This window comes from Pectinophora gossypiella, chromosome 6 (assembly GCF_024362695.1).
Source record: "Pectinophora gossypiella chromosome 6, ilPecGoss1.1, whole genome shotgun sequence".
NCBI lineage: Eukaryota > Metazoa > Arthropoda > Insecta > Lepidoptera > Gelechiidae > Pectinophora > Pectinophora gossypiella.
Genome location: NC_065409.1, coordinates 9,585,053 through 9,600,771, shown reverse-complemented (window position 1 = coordinate 9,600,771; position 15,719 = coordinate 9,585,053). Strand labels below are relative to the sequence as shown.

The 15,719-nt window shown below is 34.7% G+C and overlaps 1 protein-coding gene across 2 annotated transcripts; it reads left to right on the top strand.

Moving 5' to 3' along the window:
• The first annotated feature begins 1,646 nt into the window (after positions 1-1,646).
• LOC126367715 (4-aminobutyrate aminotransferase, mitochondrial) lies at positions 1,647-9,505 on the top strand. 2 transcript variants are annotated; one of them, XM_050011386.1, is made up of 9 exons: positions 1,647-1,665; positions 3,274-3,371; positions 6,407-6,574; positions 6,773-7,051; positions 7,308-7,471; positions 7,723-7,870; positions 7,950-8,107; positions 8,633-8,901; positions 9,011-9,505. In XM_050011386.1, exons 2-9 carry the CDS (start codon positions 3,321-3,323, stop codon positions 9,127-9,129), a joined length of 1,356 nt encoding a protein of 451 aa, XP_049867343.1. In that variant the 5' UTR covers positions 1,647-1,665; positions 3,274-3,320; the 3' UTR covers positions 9,130-9,505. The 2 variants fall into 2 exon arrangements, with proteins under 2 accessions (XP_049867343.1, XP_049867342.1); XM_050011385.1 differs by lacking the exon at positions 1,647-1,665 and adding an exon at positions 1,851-2,115.
• Positions 9,506-15,719: the final 6,214 nt, after the last annotated feature.

Below are 15,719 nucleotides of genomic sequence, written 5' to 3'. Positions count from 1 at the left end.
AACAAGTATAAAAAAAATGTTATCACTTAAGTCTCTAAAGTGTTGAATATTCATATGTTGTATTGTCTATGTCTATATTGTTTGATTATTAATCAACGAAAGAGTAATTAATAAAGCTTACCTTTCTATTTGTATAGTGGCAACTTGTTGCCGCTTGTGCTAGGCTACGATTTGCTTCACTTGATGATAAGGTTTTCTGAAAACATAAAATATAATTATTTTTCATAAAGATCTTTCTAAGCCTTATATGCTGGTCTGGGAGAATTGAAAAAACGCAGAATGAATTAGCTGCTTCTCTTCACACGCAGGTCGTAAAAACTTATCAAGGAATTGAGCGAAAATCATTTACATGATTCTTAAGTTTCTTTATTTTGAACCCATCAGTATTTTAAAATCTTTTTCCACCTTTATGCCCATCAACAAGTTAGCCCTCTAAGCTAGCTAGGGCTCTGTCTACGCCGCAAGGGAATGAGACAATGTATATATCTAAATAATGAAATATATTTGTTGTATGAATTGTAAAAAAAAATAAATATAAAAGACTAGAATGAAATTGAAATTATTGTCCAATCTTTAAGTTACTGAGTTGTTTTAATTTTATTACATTATTAAACAATTTATGTCCATTGAACTACAACATTATGTTTCTGTAGCCCGCAGAAGTTGCATGCATTTTATTGTTTATTTTATTCCATTATGTAATAAATAAATCAAATAAATTCATAATTTACCATGGCCAAGCTGGATGTTTCTTCTGGTATATTTAACGTAGGTAAAGCATTGGATTTCAGCCTTCTCCATTTTTTATTTTCATTTGGTACATAAGAGTCTTCAGTGAAATGTTTTGAGCAAATTCTACTATGCTCTTTTGGAGTCCAATTAGCCCTATTGATGCACCGAGTCCATTTCATTTTTATTTCATCGTCTTTAGGAAATCTGCAACAGTATTAATCCGATTACCTATCGACAACAATTTTCACATCACTACTAACCTATAAATACAACAATTTAATTTTCCAGAAAACCCTAGAATAAAGCAAATACTTGTATTGTTTTGAGTAGATAGACATATATTATTATACTTTCTTACCGTTTATCACTTTTATCTTTCCAAAATTGAATAAAAATATCTCTAAACTTACCGATGAAATGTTAAGGATTCGTCTTCATTTTCTTTTCTAGAACTATGAGATTTACACCCTTCCACAACACATGACATCTTGTCTAGGGAACTGTAAACAGCCCAGGTAAACAGTCTCTGGCCACGTTTTTTAACAGAAATTAATAATTTTCAGTTTTTTTATTTAACAAATTCGTCGAGCTTCCGATCGGTACGAACAAAACATTAAACTATATAATTAAGTTGGTTCATCGATATAAGTATTTTGACGACGTTAGTAGTACTTTCATATTTGTCAGTATTATAAGTAGACCAAAGGTGACCATGTGACATTTACCCTTTTTTTTACTAGTGACACGTTCTAAAATAATACGAACAAACAACAATATTTTGTTTCATTCACACTTATGATATTCTAATTAAAATTTGTGAATAAGCTATAGGGTATTCGGTTTTTATTTTAGCCCGGCTTCCATGCTTTAGTCATTGTTCCGAGAGTATAGTGGTCAAACACATAACCCACCTTTTTGCTTCGCCGTAGTCGGGTAAACAATATAAATTACAATATTAATATTTTATTTTCAAATCCTATATATGTATTGTTTGTCTGGCATTTTTTATGCGCTAATGGTTTTCTGGTGGTTTAAGGGATAGCCAAATTTAGTGGTTTTTCTAGTGAGTTACGATACCATAGTACAATTTGCGGATTCGTTAAATAAAGTTGGCCACACTGCATGCGGGTGTTGGCGTTGGTGAACGGGCGGAAGGAAGGAGGGTGCGCGACGCGCGTTTAGGATTAAATTGATTGAATTATTACTGTGATTTTTCAATTATTCAGTGCAATTGAACCAACTGTAAGAGTTCGAACGTGTCTGATATATCATAAATAACAGAGTTTTGTATTCTTAGTACAAGTTTCAAAATTTTTAAAGCTGCCATTATGCTTCGCGCAAACGGAATATTTATTACGAAAAGATTATTACCGTCTGTAAAATGTAAGTCTAGTTTCTCAAATTCTTTGTTTAATGTGATCGTTTTGTCTTAGCTATAAAAACATAAAATAGAACCCAGTTCCGTCAAAAATGAGATTCATTTACTCAAGGTATATTTCATATCATAAATAAATTTATAAATAAACATACAAAATAAATATTGTAAAATTGACTTTTGATAGGTTTATCTGATTACGTTGAATAAATGAATTTGATTTTTGACGGAACTCAGTTGTCCACAGAACCTGTCAAAGTTACAAAACTGGCCTGCAAATCCATTATCCACCAAAAATTGTTTAACTTTAAACGTACGCTTAGGTGGTAGGTATAGATAAAATTGTTGGTCTGGGGTTCCCAAAGTGTGCGTCGCGGCGCCCTGGTGCGCAGTAGGGACTTGAGAGGTAGCGTGAGGCAGACCTGTTTTTATCTTTGTGGGAATTTAAAATTCGCGGGTATTTAGGACCTAATATTTGAATATACACATGATCCTCAGAGGGCTTAGAAAAGCCTCTTTTACAATCGCTAACCTATTTACTCCCAGAAGTATGCCCCGGAGACTGACAAGATCGACATCAGGAAACTAGTCATATGCGAGGTCTCCACAATTTTGTGGATCAAATGGATCTTGTGTCCAATACAGAAGTGTTGCATCGATCGGAGATTTCCGGTGTAGAGGTTTTATTAATGAAAAATCAATTAAGATGGTTCAGTCACGTTTGCCGATTGGATAACTACAGTGCATCTTCTACTCAGAACTAGCGAGGTTAGTTGCTGTAGCGCAAACGTAGGAGGCAGTATCTATTACCTACGATATAAGGACGCACTTAATAAAGCGTAACATAGCTGTCTGCGATATCTGCATTAAATACTTTGGTTCTCCCAAGTTATTTACTGCTTTAAGTCCCAAGTGACGTCACTAATTATTAGACATTGATGAATAGCTAAGATGCCAATACAAAATACTAAACTAACAATTGCCCTGCGAACTGAAAAAGTTTGGGAGCCCCTGAAAAATGTTACATAATGAAATTGAATTTACGATTATGTAGGTACGTACCTAACTAATTACCTATATCCATGAAATAGAAAACTTGTCAATTTTCCACAGAAAGGTGAATAACATATATTTTATAGTCTCATCATTCGTTCTGCGATTTACAGATTCTACACAAATACAAGAGCCTGACAGACCATGCGTGAAGACCCCTATGCCTGGTCCTAAGACACAAGCTCTTCTGAGAGAACTGAACTCTTTTCAGGTACTTACTATTTTACCTTGACTAGGTGCAATGCTGCTCTATAAACATCACCAACGAACTACCCGTTACGAATGACCTTCCCATGTGCCGATAATTTAAAGTACGTAGGTACCTATTTAATTTATTTCAATGAATACATATTGAACCACTTTATCACCATCAATTTATTTTGTAGATATTATTGTACTCGTTGGAAACAGACACATACCTACCTACAGTTAAGGGCGATTGAAAGAAGTTATTTGTTATAATTTTTAACCGATTTCAGAAATGAAGGATTAATGTGACCCGTAGCCCTTATGTACCTATGTGATATTGTTGGAATTCTACAATATTCGTAAGGTTCATCTATGTGCCCTAGTAAACACGCGTGACAAATTTCACACAGTGTATGTATGTATATTATTTTGTCTGTCACTTTCTCACTAACTACAAATCGTATTGCAGTAATTATTTTTTTATGGGACAAAGTATCATCCAACTTAGGGAAGAGTGCAAAATTCATCAAAATCGGTTTAGACATTTTCAAGGTATAGGTAGTCGAAAAATAGTTAAATTGTCGCCGACTTCAGAATTCGTACACTGATATTGTAATCAACAACATAATTATTATTTCTTACTTTTTATTTGACAGATTTTGAACTCGGTATTTTTTTTGTTTAAATTGCTTTTTTCGGTCAAACACGATTTTAAGCGGCAGAATGAACCTAAAACCTTAGTATCAGTCATTTTTTAGGATTCTGTAGGTAAGTACCTAAGTATTCAACAAGAAACCTTTATATTTTCGCCATGTCCGTTCGTCTGTCTATTCGTGGTTTAGCTCATAGATTCTTACTTGGTATTAGAAAGCTATAACGCCGACAATGTAAGAAAATAAAATAACGAAAAATATCGTTTTGGGTTCCTCTATGTCGCACTGTGGTTCAGTGGTTGAGCCTATATATGTAAACTAAGACCCGATTCCGGATATACGCGCTCTAAAAAGTATATAAAAAGAAAATAATTCTACAAAATTCTTTCGAATAGTGGTGTTTAGCAACTGTCCTAAGAATTCGCTTACTATGGCATACAACCACGGCTATGTCCTAAACACCACTGTTCGGAAAAAGTCGGAGAAATATTTTCTTGTTAGAGTCAAGACTGAAGAAGAAACTACTATCTACGTTTAAAAGATTTTTATCATTTGATACAGTTTACCTTCGTTTTTTTTGGTACCCAGTTAAATCAATGGAATAGGCCTGTATTAAATGGGTTTAGGTTTAGATAAGATGTTTGTGTGATTTATCTTATTTGATATAGTCGTCTTTGCATGCGCATAAGATAAGATTTAACCTTTTTCTTTCAAAGGTAATCTACCTATCGGTAATCTAATCACAATCAATAAGTTGTATCGTTCTACAACTTAGCCAACGCAGCCATAAATAGAAAAAGTTGACAAAATTTGGAGGTATTAGTTACTATTTAATTTAATTTTCTTATCTGGAGAACTTCAACCAAACGCCTAATTGTTCGATTCCAAAATACAACATCACGTTCAAAAACTGGAATCGCTGATGTGAGACGTAAAGCCGACAGACTCAAATGGGATTGTGCTGGATATGTTTGTAGTTGTCTCATGAACCTTGAGAGGTAGTTGCAAGTTATGGTCGAATAAAAATTAGGTCATTCTGATATTATTAGAAATCCTGTGTTTCGACTATACTTGTAGAGGCTTAGAGGGTATTTAAGTATAAGTAAGTATTACATTACTAATGGCTTGAGCGCAAACTAGATAACAGAGTCCCTTTGACAGCTTCCCGCCCCATCTGAAGACCCTGAATATCATCTACGACAAGAGTGCTTGCCAAGAAAAATCAAAGGAGGCCATACTCGAATGTTGCGTGGTTTTATAAAAGAGTTCTTTCGACTACCTTCCAGTTTCATCTACAGACCCTGGATATGATATAGCACAGAAAGTGTTTGCCACGACAAGTGAAACGAGCCTAAACTCGATAATGTTGCGCGGTTTTATAAAAGAGTTCTTTCGACTCCCTTTTTGGCCTCATCGACAGACCCTGGATATGATTTAGCACAGAGAGTGGTTGCCTAGATAAATCAAACGAGCCTAAACTCGATAATGATGCGTGGTTTTATGAAACACTTCTTTCGACTACCTTCCGGCTTCATCTACAGATCCTGGATAATATGATATAATATAGTGCTTGCTATCAAAATTATTAAAACCATAACACTATCACATGACTCATGATAATAAAATTTGATTATGGAATCATGTAGGTATGAAAAAGGAGTTGCGATATAGTCTAACATAATTCTCTATTTTGTGTAACGAATTGCATATTTGTTCCAAGGCTCTGCATTACCAAGTACATGATACCTTCTGAATGACTATCATAGAGATAAAATTGTTATCGTACTTAGAGCAAATCTGGAGTGCCAGTTTTTCGAACACTTACGATTATATGTATGTCAATAGAAGGCTTATGTTATCGCTGGTTATAGTTGTAAACCTAAGTATCCATAGTTTGTAATATGGCGTTCATCATAGAAATAAATCATTTTTCTTTCATTCTTTTTTCTTTCATATAAGTGGGTACCTACAATGACCTACATGTATACAGGGTGTTAGTGACATCGTAACGAATACTGAGGGGGATGATTCACACAACGATCTTGAATTAATATCAAGTGGAATTACCTATTTAATAATTCTTTTTAATTCTATACTTTTGCGATGGAAATTTCCACTTTATATTACCTCAGAATAATGAGCTGAATCACCTCACTATTCGTTACGATGTCACTTACACACCGTACAACAGCTAGCCATACAAGTGCGTGCGAGTGTTAGTGACACCGTAACAAATACTGACGGGGATAATTCAGACCATAACTCGAGGTGATATCAAGTGGAATTTCCTGTCAGATAATTCATGAAATTTTTTGTGTTTTTTTATTATTTTAAATTATAAATAAGTATTAATAATAATGTAACCAATAAATATTAATAGTAAAATAATTAATTATTATTTCAGCAAGCGGGTTCAGTCCAACTATTTGCGGACTATGACAAGTGCGCCGGGAATTATTTTGTCGACGCTGACGGCAATACACTTTTAGATGTCTTTACACAAATATCTTCACTACCGCTTGGATACAATCATCCGGCGTTATTATCAGCATTTCAAGACGAACATAGCCTTGTTAGTATACGTTTTAAACCTAATACCCTGTAACCTTATTATATTAACCTGTAATTTCCTAGCTTTGTTTTGTTTGTTCTTTGTTTGCAATTTCAATCTATTTGTGTGCAAGTTTTCATGGAAATCGGCCCAATGATTTAGACGCGAAAAGGAAGCAAACAGTTACTTGTTTTTATGGATTGTAATAAACATTTTCAGAAATCGATGGTGAACCGGCCAGCACTTGGTGTCTTCCCCGCGACAGACTGGCCTGAACGAGTTCGCAATGTACTTCTAACAGTAGCACCGCGCCATATGGATCATATTTTTACTATGATGTGTGGTTCTTGCTCAAATGAGAATGCGTACAAAGCAGTTTGTTTTTGGTACCGTACCAAAGAGCGTTGTGGTTCAACAGAATTCTCGGATGAAGACCTGAAATCATGCATGCTGAATGAGCCGCCTGGATCACCAAATCTGTCTATTATGTCTTTTAAGGTAGCTTTTTTATTGATGTTGTCTTAGGATAGTGATCGCTTTTGATATTTATTTATTACGCATGACATATGATTAGAGTGGCATGTCTCTTTTGTAGGTACTAAGCTGTATACTTTTAGTGCCAAAGAGATATATCTAGTCCGTTTCGCGATAGGCGATGTACTATATATCTGTCCTACTGCCATTCTTATCAAACTACGTTAAATAAGGTGTATAATGTTTTTAATTTCATTTTTAAAAATATATATAATTACAGGGAGGCTTTCACGGTCGCACGTTTGGATCGTTAGCTACAACAAGGTCGAAGGCAATCCATAAATTGGATTGTCCATCATTTCCTAACTGGCCAGTTGCTTCGTTCCCAAGATACAAATATCCACTTGAGTGTTTTCAATGTGAGAATATGGCAGAAGATGACAGGTATTTTAACATTAATAATTAAGTAGTCGGTGTTGATCGCTTTTAACATTTTTTAAAACTTTTTTGCTGTTTTGTTTGAGACCAAGTTTGCTTGAACTTACGTACGAAAATAATATCTATTTCCATATCTTATTCCAATAATATCTTTTCCCAATAAATTCGTTGGTAGTGGAACTTTAACTGCTTATAGATCGATGGAGGAGTTCATTTGTAACGTAACGGAATCTCTCCCGTTTAACAATATTTTTCAGATGCTTAGCAGAAGTGCAGTGTCTTATTCATCAGTATAAATGCATCTGTCCTGTTGCCGGCTTGGTCGTAGAGCCAATCCAGTCGGAAGGCGGCGACTATGAAGCATCGCCCCGATTTTTCCAATGTCTTCAAAGGATTTGCAGGGAAGTGAGTACATACCTAATTTGAAATAATATTAAGAAAAAATGCATCGAATAGATGACTAGCTAATGGGAAAACTTTTCAGAATGGAGTTGCCTTCATAATAGACGAGGTGCAGACTGGTTGCGGAGCCACGGGAAAAATGTGGTGTCATGAACATTTTAACTTAGAATGTCCTCCCGATATTGTGACATTCAGCAAGAAAATGTTGACCGGCGGATTCTACTTCAAAAAAGAATTCAAGTAAGTATTTTTATTGATTTCTAAAGAATGCCCGTCAATTCATTTTATTTTAGAGGTACTAAGCAGGAGCTTACTTTGGCATAGTTGGTGGGTGGGTATGTGGGATATTCTTGTTTTGACATACTTGTAACAGTGTCTAACTGTAAGTGCCCTTTTGAACACGGACTTGTTGTAATTATTCAATAAGTGAATTGGCTATTGACTTACCTACATTTCACGCGACGCTACCAAAAATCGAACAAAATTCGTGTGCAGTTTTAAAACTAGATCGTGTAAGTAGGTCTATTTTGTGACACTTCAAATACAGGCAGAATAATAAAGTTAGATTAAGTAACATAAATATATATTTCTTCCAAAACTTGAAACGGGACACAGTTTTGTTTTTTACATACTTATCTACGAGACTAGTTGCAGTTAGCCGAACAGTGGTGTATTTACCTGTTTTACATTCAACAGGAAACAGACATTGTATGACGATGTTTTCACATAAGTAAGGAAGTTTAATTTTTAATGTGTTATTTCCAGACCTCCACAGGCGTACCGTATTTTCAACACATGGATGGGTGATCCAGGAAAATTGATTCTCTTGGGAAAAGTTTTGGAAGTAATCAAAAATGAGAAATTAATCGATTTGGTAAATGTGACTGGACAGGCATTCAAATGTGGTCTTCACGCTATGGAACAAGAATTTCCTAGTATAATGAACAGCGTGAGGGGACGTGGCACCTTCTTGGCATTTAATATGTGTACCCCGGAAGCACGCGATAAACTCAACGCACTTCTAAAGAAAAATGGTGAGATACTTATTTGTTATTAACTCTTTTTTAATATTGGTTTCGCATAGTCCCTGTGTCTCGTATTTGATTGCAATATGTTTTATAAAATGCATATTTTTTTTTGTAGGTGTATTGGGAGGGATATGTGGTGAAGCAGCTATTCGTCTTAGACCATCATTGATCTTCACACCAAAACACGTAGAAATATATTTGGACATATTACGGAAAACTTTCAAGGAACTTTGAAGCACTAATAAATCATTCCCAGTTATACTTTCCAGTATTATTATTAGTCGTGTCTCAGTGTTATAACGTAATTAGAGATTTACTTTAAGATTGATTAACGTTTTCTCTGTAATATTTGCGTAATATTAACGTAACGTTTTCTCTGTAATATTTGTCGTAATATTTGCGTATTTTGCACGTACATAAATTCAGTTGTTGTTGAAATTGTGTCCAAACTATGTTATTTTAAAAGATAACGTGTATAATTTTTGAATACGTACTTTGCTCATATAAATCTTTTATTTGTTATTATTGCATTTTAAGTTCTTGATATTTTTATACAAAATGAATATGCCTCAAACTATGTCTTCCAAAATACACTATATTGTTTATTCTATTACTGGTCTCAAGTTATTTGTTACCTACCTGCAGTCTGAATTACATAAGTATTTTTAGGCTTCCGAACCTCAAAAGGAAAAACGGGTCCCTGTTTTTTCATCACATAATAAATAAAACCCAGAAATAGTATAAATAAAAATATAGTTTAAAAACTGAAACCCGACTAGTCGGGGTTTAAACTTATATTTTTATTTATACTATTTTTGGGTTTTATTTATTAATAACGTGTTACCGGCGTGCGTGTATGAAGCGATTGATGAATGTGGAGGAAGCAAGAGAAGTGTGTCAGGATCGAAGCAAATGGAATTCTATAGTCTCTGCTTACCCCGGTGGGAAATAGGCGTGAGTTTATGTATGTATGTATGTATATGTAAGATTTGGAGATAAAACTTATCCGGAACATGTCTGAGCAGTTATCAATTCAACGTATTTATCGAGTAAATACAAGGAAAAAAATTACATATTTGAAATGTGTCAATTACGCCCTTTCATTTGATATCCAACACAATACCATTCATTTAAAAAAAAATAACGAAATAATCCGATAAACCGATAGATGTCGCTGCAACCCCACTCTGATAAAATAATACATAGGTATATGTGTACTGTAGGTGTACTGACATGTAGTGAAACAAAGTATATAATGTATTATTTTACCGCTCCCGTTTATACTACCTATTTCCAAACTATTTTTTCAGTTGGTAAACTAATTGCGACCTATGGAGACAATAGTTTTTCAACGACAAAGTCAAAGCCCCCCTTAGATTATCTTTGGTAATTAATTCTTGGATAATAAGGATAAACTTACGTACCTGCATAAACTCACGCCTGTATGTACTCTTATTGCGTATGGAGAAGACAAAAAAAATGGGCCGAAATAAAAGAAGTCGGCCACATCGGCGTTATCGGGCGTTATGTAGTGTAGTGCCTAGTATTTATTTATAAACGTTTTATACTTTATTATACGACTAACAACAAACGATTTAATTATGTGTTGATGTCAGAATATTTTATTTACCGCAATAATTATTTGAAGAAAGTCCGATGCGATCACGCGTTCAATTCATTCGCAGTTAGCACTCATTAAATGTTGGGTCACGTTTTGACGAATCCTACATTCCTACCTATACCTAACCCAAGTAGCATTGGCGAGTCTAAAAAGGGGATATTAGATATCTAATAGAATGCGATTTGATTGTCTACCTCTAGAGTAAAATATCCCTCAAGTTATCTTCAAGAACGCTTATAGATAGCCTCTAGCCAAGTGGGCACAACCTTGTAGCTATTCATAAGAAGGAGTTAAGAACGCACGAATAGATAGAGTTAAGAGTTGAAAATTTTCAAAGTCTAAAGGCGTACTTCTAGAGTCTTTCTAAACTGTTTATAGACCACAATGTGCACTAGTAGATAGTCTATAGATAATGTTAAGAGCTAAACAGAAATCTTTGCATGTGAAGTTTTAAGACCGAATTTTCTTAACATTAACAGCTTTAAGATAATTTTTATTTGAAATAGACAACGATTCATAATGGCGCAGATCTCACAAGAGTAAAAGTTAATATTACAACATGGCGTTACAAATTTCTAAATTCCTATTTATTTACCGCTTATACGGGCTGATACTGTCACCTAGACATGAAAAACCTAATGCGAATGAAAGTCTCTCGTGGAATTTGTGTAAAACTCTCTTAAAATAAGAGCGCCCGCTTTAAATGTAATATTTAATTAATAATTTACCAAATAAAAAAATATTTTGTAAAAATAATATTTTTTAAATTAGATTTAAATGCTTTAACCATTTATTTCATTCATAATATAGTATTTTAAAACGTGTAGAATGATTTATTAGACATAATTTATTCATAAAAACACGAATAAATAGTTCGTTATAATAATGTAAAAACGTATCAAGCAATAAAAATGGCGTCTAGTTAAAATTGTCTAGAAAATCGATTCCTTTAGAACAAACATTCTAAAGAATTGTCTGTAGTATGGCTCTAGATAATGACAAGACTATTTGTACTTGTTACATACTAAACTTACTAGTCGAAGAAAAAACAGGTTTATGAGTGATTTAAGATTGCCTATAAACTGTCATTTTTGTATACTGTTTTATCTTCTCGGAGTATTTCTAGACATTCATCAGAGAACTGTATTTTTTACGTTGTGAACAATTATGGATGGAATTGTGCAGAAGCAATCGATTGCATTAATTGACGAGGGAAAGTAAAATATTTTTATTTGTAAACAATGCGAAATATAATCTTAAGTCATTTAGATCTTTCGTTAAATTCAGTCTAGTATGGTTTAAAGAAGGCGATAAAATGTATGAGTGGTATTACATCTATCCAAAAATACTCAGACGATAACCTCTTGTATATAAACATAGTTACTTTGTTTTTAACTCCCGTGGAGACACTTCGTGCGTATGCGTAACCCTGTGATATTAGCGTCAAAACGATATTGAATTCTCTTTTATAAATAAACCTACCATTTGTAACATTTTTCAAATTTTTGTCATCATTATCCACCTTAGGATTTTGTATCATAAGTGGCTGCAAATAGTTTCTCGATTTGTAGTTCTGCCTACCCCTTCAGGGAATACGGGCGTGAGTTTATGTATGTATGTATTTTAATATATTTTTTTTATTTAAATATAAAGAAATTTAATGATAGACGTTCTGTACGTTTTTCTACCTCTTAGGTGAATTTTATTATTGGACTTTCTTGCAATATTAGAGATTCCTAGAGTTTTAGTTTTTTTCAAATCTAGCATATTTCTTTTTTTTTTACTGGTATATAATGACTATGACACAGGTCCGTTATTTTCTCCTGATATTATTCATTTTCCAAAATAGAACTCGCTATTGCAAAATAGAATTCACTTTTATCCGTGCGGCGACGGAGAAAGAATACGATTGTCGCCGCCCCCCTCTTCCCGTGGATGTCGTAAGAGTTGACTAAGGGTAATTCCAAACATAACACCTCTTTTAGCTGGTGGTAGACCTCGCCACCTGGTTAGCTACCACCCTCCCGCCGGAGCCAGGCGCCAAGCCACTTGCTGCGTTCCGTCTGTGCGCGGGAGTACCAGTGCCTTTGGGGGATGTAAGGGTATCAGTTGTGTTGCTTAGAACCGATTTGGTTCCTTAAGCGACGTCAGGCCGGGAAGCTCCCTCTGGAGGGTAGTGGGATTCGAGTCACGGTCTTGCCGGTGGCCGACCGCAGGTAGTTGGGGGCCCTGTGGTATTCCGTCAATCAGCACACGACCCTAAAATGATTTGTGACCGCAGTGCAGTAATAATAAGGTCGCTTTTTCTAAACTTCATTTTTGTGCATTTCTTTTGTCTATGGTGGTGGTTTGGTGGTTTGTCCATGGCAATCCGTCAATCAGCATACGACCCTACAAATACCAATAACAATCACAGTGAAGTAATAATAAAGTCGATTTTTGTTTGAATAAAAGTCATGATTGACAAATAAGTTTTAAATTTGAATTGGTGGATAGATTAATACCCCTCTTACAGATATAAGTGGCAAATCGCTTCACCAGCCCCCTCCATCTCAAAGGCACCACCACAAAGATCACCTTTATACTCGGCGCTGCGTCAATTTGTACACATCCATGAATAATATAAAATATTATGTCATTACGATCTAAGAAATTAATACATCCAAGGTCCTCTAAGACCTCTAAGTCGGTCCAAAGCATTTAATCTCTCGCCTCTTGAACTATATCTTGAGTATGAGGCAATATATCGGCTAAACGCTCACGTCAGGACCAGCTGGGAACCCCAAAAAATGAGATCGTGATCTTTAAATTTTTACTGCCTCCGTTGCATAAAGCCAATCGATCTAGTAAAATTGCACTTAGTTATGCTATTGTTAGGCAAATAAACACTGGAAACACTGTTTCACTAGCAAATTTTTAGAATAACTATAACATATCTATAAAAGTAGTTTATTTAGACTTTAGTGTCTCTCTAAAACAAAGTTAAGAGTACCACTAGCTAAAATTGAATATTTGTAGAAAGTTATATCTTAAAATATACCATCTTATCTATAAAATATCTAGAAAATAGGTTCCTCTAGGCTTTATTCATTACTTATAGATAATATTGTCTTAAGATAATCGTCATACCTAGAAATGTACTTAAAATAAGTGCTCTATAGAGCAAATTATCTAAAAATAATCAAATATTAGTGAAGATACTCTATAAGAATACTAATACTTTATAGAAGCCATCTGTAGAAAGCCCTTGTCTAGAAATAAACCACGAATAGACTATCAATAGATAATTTTGTTTTAAGCCTCCAGACCGATGCTACTTGGGTAACTACTTATACACCTGCATTCATTTTTTTTTCAATATTGTATGAACGTGCTACTGACCAAAGCGAGTCATTTAAGCCAAATAAGAATACCTAAACTTTCACTAATAAACTCATTACTTTGAATTAAAAACGTCACGCGCGTGTGCAATTTTTAACAGACTTCCCAAAAAAAGTGGAATGTGCAATTCCATATTCGCGTGTTAAATAGTCTATACGGGCTTTTAAAAACGTGTGCCAAATTTCACGGGTGTAGGTGTATGTTTCTCCACGCGTTTCTTAGAAATTACATATCGTATTGCGATAAAATTCTTTTATTGTATTCTTTAACTAAGAGAATAGTGCAAGTTTCATCAAAATCGGCTTAGTAGTTTTAAAGTTATTGACGGTAGTCTTCTTTTTAAGTCGGTAAAAAATACTGTCTTTTGTAAGTATGAAGGAATCACTTATCAGTGTCAGAAGGCAATATGAAACTGTTAGAGGGAATTTATTTAATTGCTGCGGATGCTGGTGAATTGAGAATCTGGTGAACTGCTCCGAAAGAGGGCTGGCTGGTGCGGGTTGGGAGGGGGGTAGATGCAGGTGCTGCTGCTGAAATATATCGAGCGATTTGATACACATACGACGTCATCCACGTAGGTAGCATTCCCTGCGTCTGTTGGTCGAAACCCACGGTATAATTCGTGCAGGGCCTCCTGGTGTGAATGTTGGTCGGGTGGATGCGGGTAGAGATGGTGGGGATATGGTGCTGATGTGGAAGCTGGGTGAAGGACTATTTTGCAGGGTTTTAGGTTACCTACGAAAGTTGCTGACTTCAAAATATTATGATTCATTAGGTCGGTTTAATTTTATTAATTTACTTACTTTTTTTAATTTACCGTTTACTACGAATGTAGGCACATAATTATCACAGATCTGAGTAAGTACTCACATGTGTGAAGAGGCACCAAATGATAGCGTCAGTCTCTACAATATGACTGAATTGAACGGGATTTCACTGGCCTCGATCACGCATTTTTCGTGTTGACGGCGAATTCAATTACTTAGAAATTTCTATTTTTTAGGGTTCTTCAACAAGGAACTCTATAGTTTGACCATGTCTATCCGTCTGTCCGCGGCTAGCTCAGAAACAGGCAACTGTCCGATGTCCCCCAAAACCAGTTTTTGGTTCACAATGTTAAAAGAAAACCTACCTCCGCTGAGTTCACTTTACTAGTTGAATTTAAGAGTAATATTCGAGTAGCTTATAAAACGTCGGTACTTGGCCAACATAGAGAAGTAACAACCAGAATAATAAAAATACTAAGTTGAACTGTAAATGTAATACTGCAGTAAGACGCCTTCTACATACATACATAAAGTCATGATGAATCCTCCTTCTATTCAGCATATTGTAACGGGCAACTACAGCACCTAAAACTGTAGAGTGCCCCATTTTTCACAAGACAGTTTTCATTTTAAGTAATATTCCAGAACGATAATATGAAATTACCAAAACATTTTTAATTGATGTTAAATTATTGCAACGTAAACAAAGAAATCGCACAGTTTATTTATGAAAGAAAACTCAGTTGCGATTTAATATTCGTTAGTAATAATTTTGTTTTTTAGATAGATGAAAATTATGATTACATAATTGTTTCTTTTGTTTTTTATTTAACCCTTTAATCACGTATCAACCCGTCAAAAATAGTTTACAACATAAGAAAAGACATAGGTAAGTACGTCACAAAAACACTTCACGTGGCATAATGAATTTGCACATTGGCCATTCTAAAACTGTTTAAATACAGGAACGTCATATTTTGCTAAATTTAAGACTGCTTAGATAGGTACTTGCGTATATTTGTCTACTTCTCTAATTATAACTTCCCTTGCGACGA

Excerpts from the sequence above, each read along its gene's own strand:
- LOC126367715 (XM_050011385.1), top strand. The coding sequence starts at position 2,061 with ATGCTTCGCGCAAACGGAATATTTATTACGAAAAGATTATTACCGTCT. Across the intron at positions 7,052-7,307 it reads TGTCTATTATGTCTTTTAAG|GGAGGCTTTCACGGTCGCAC; the intron begins GTAGCTTTTTTA and ends ATATAATTACAG. Across the intron at positions 7,472-7,722 it reads AATATGGCAGAAGATGACAG|ATGCTTAGCAGAAGTGCAGT; the intron begins GTATTTTAACAT and ends AATATTTTTCAG.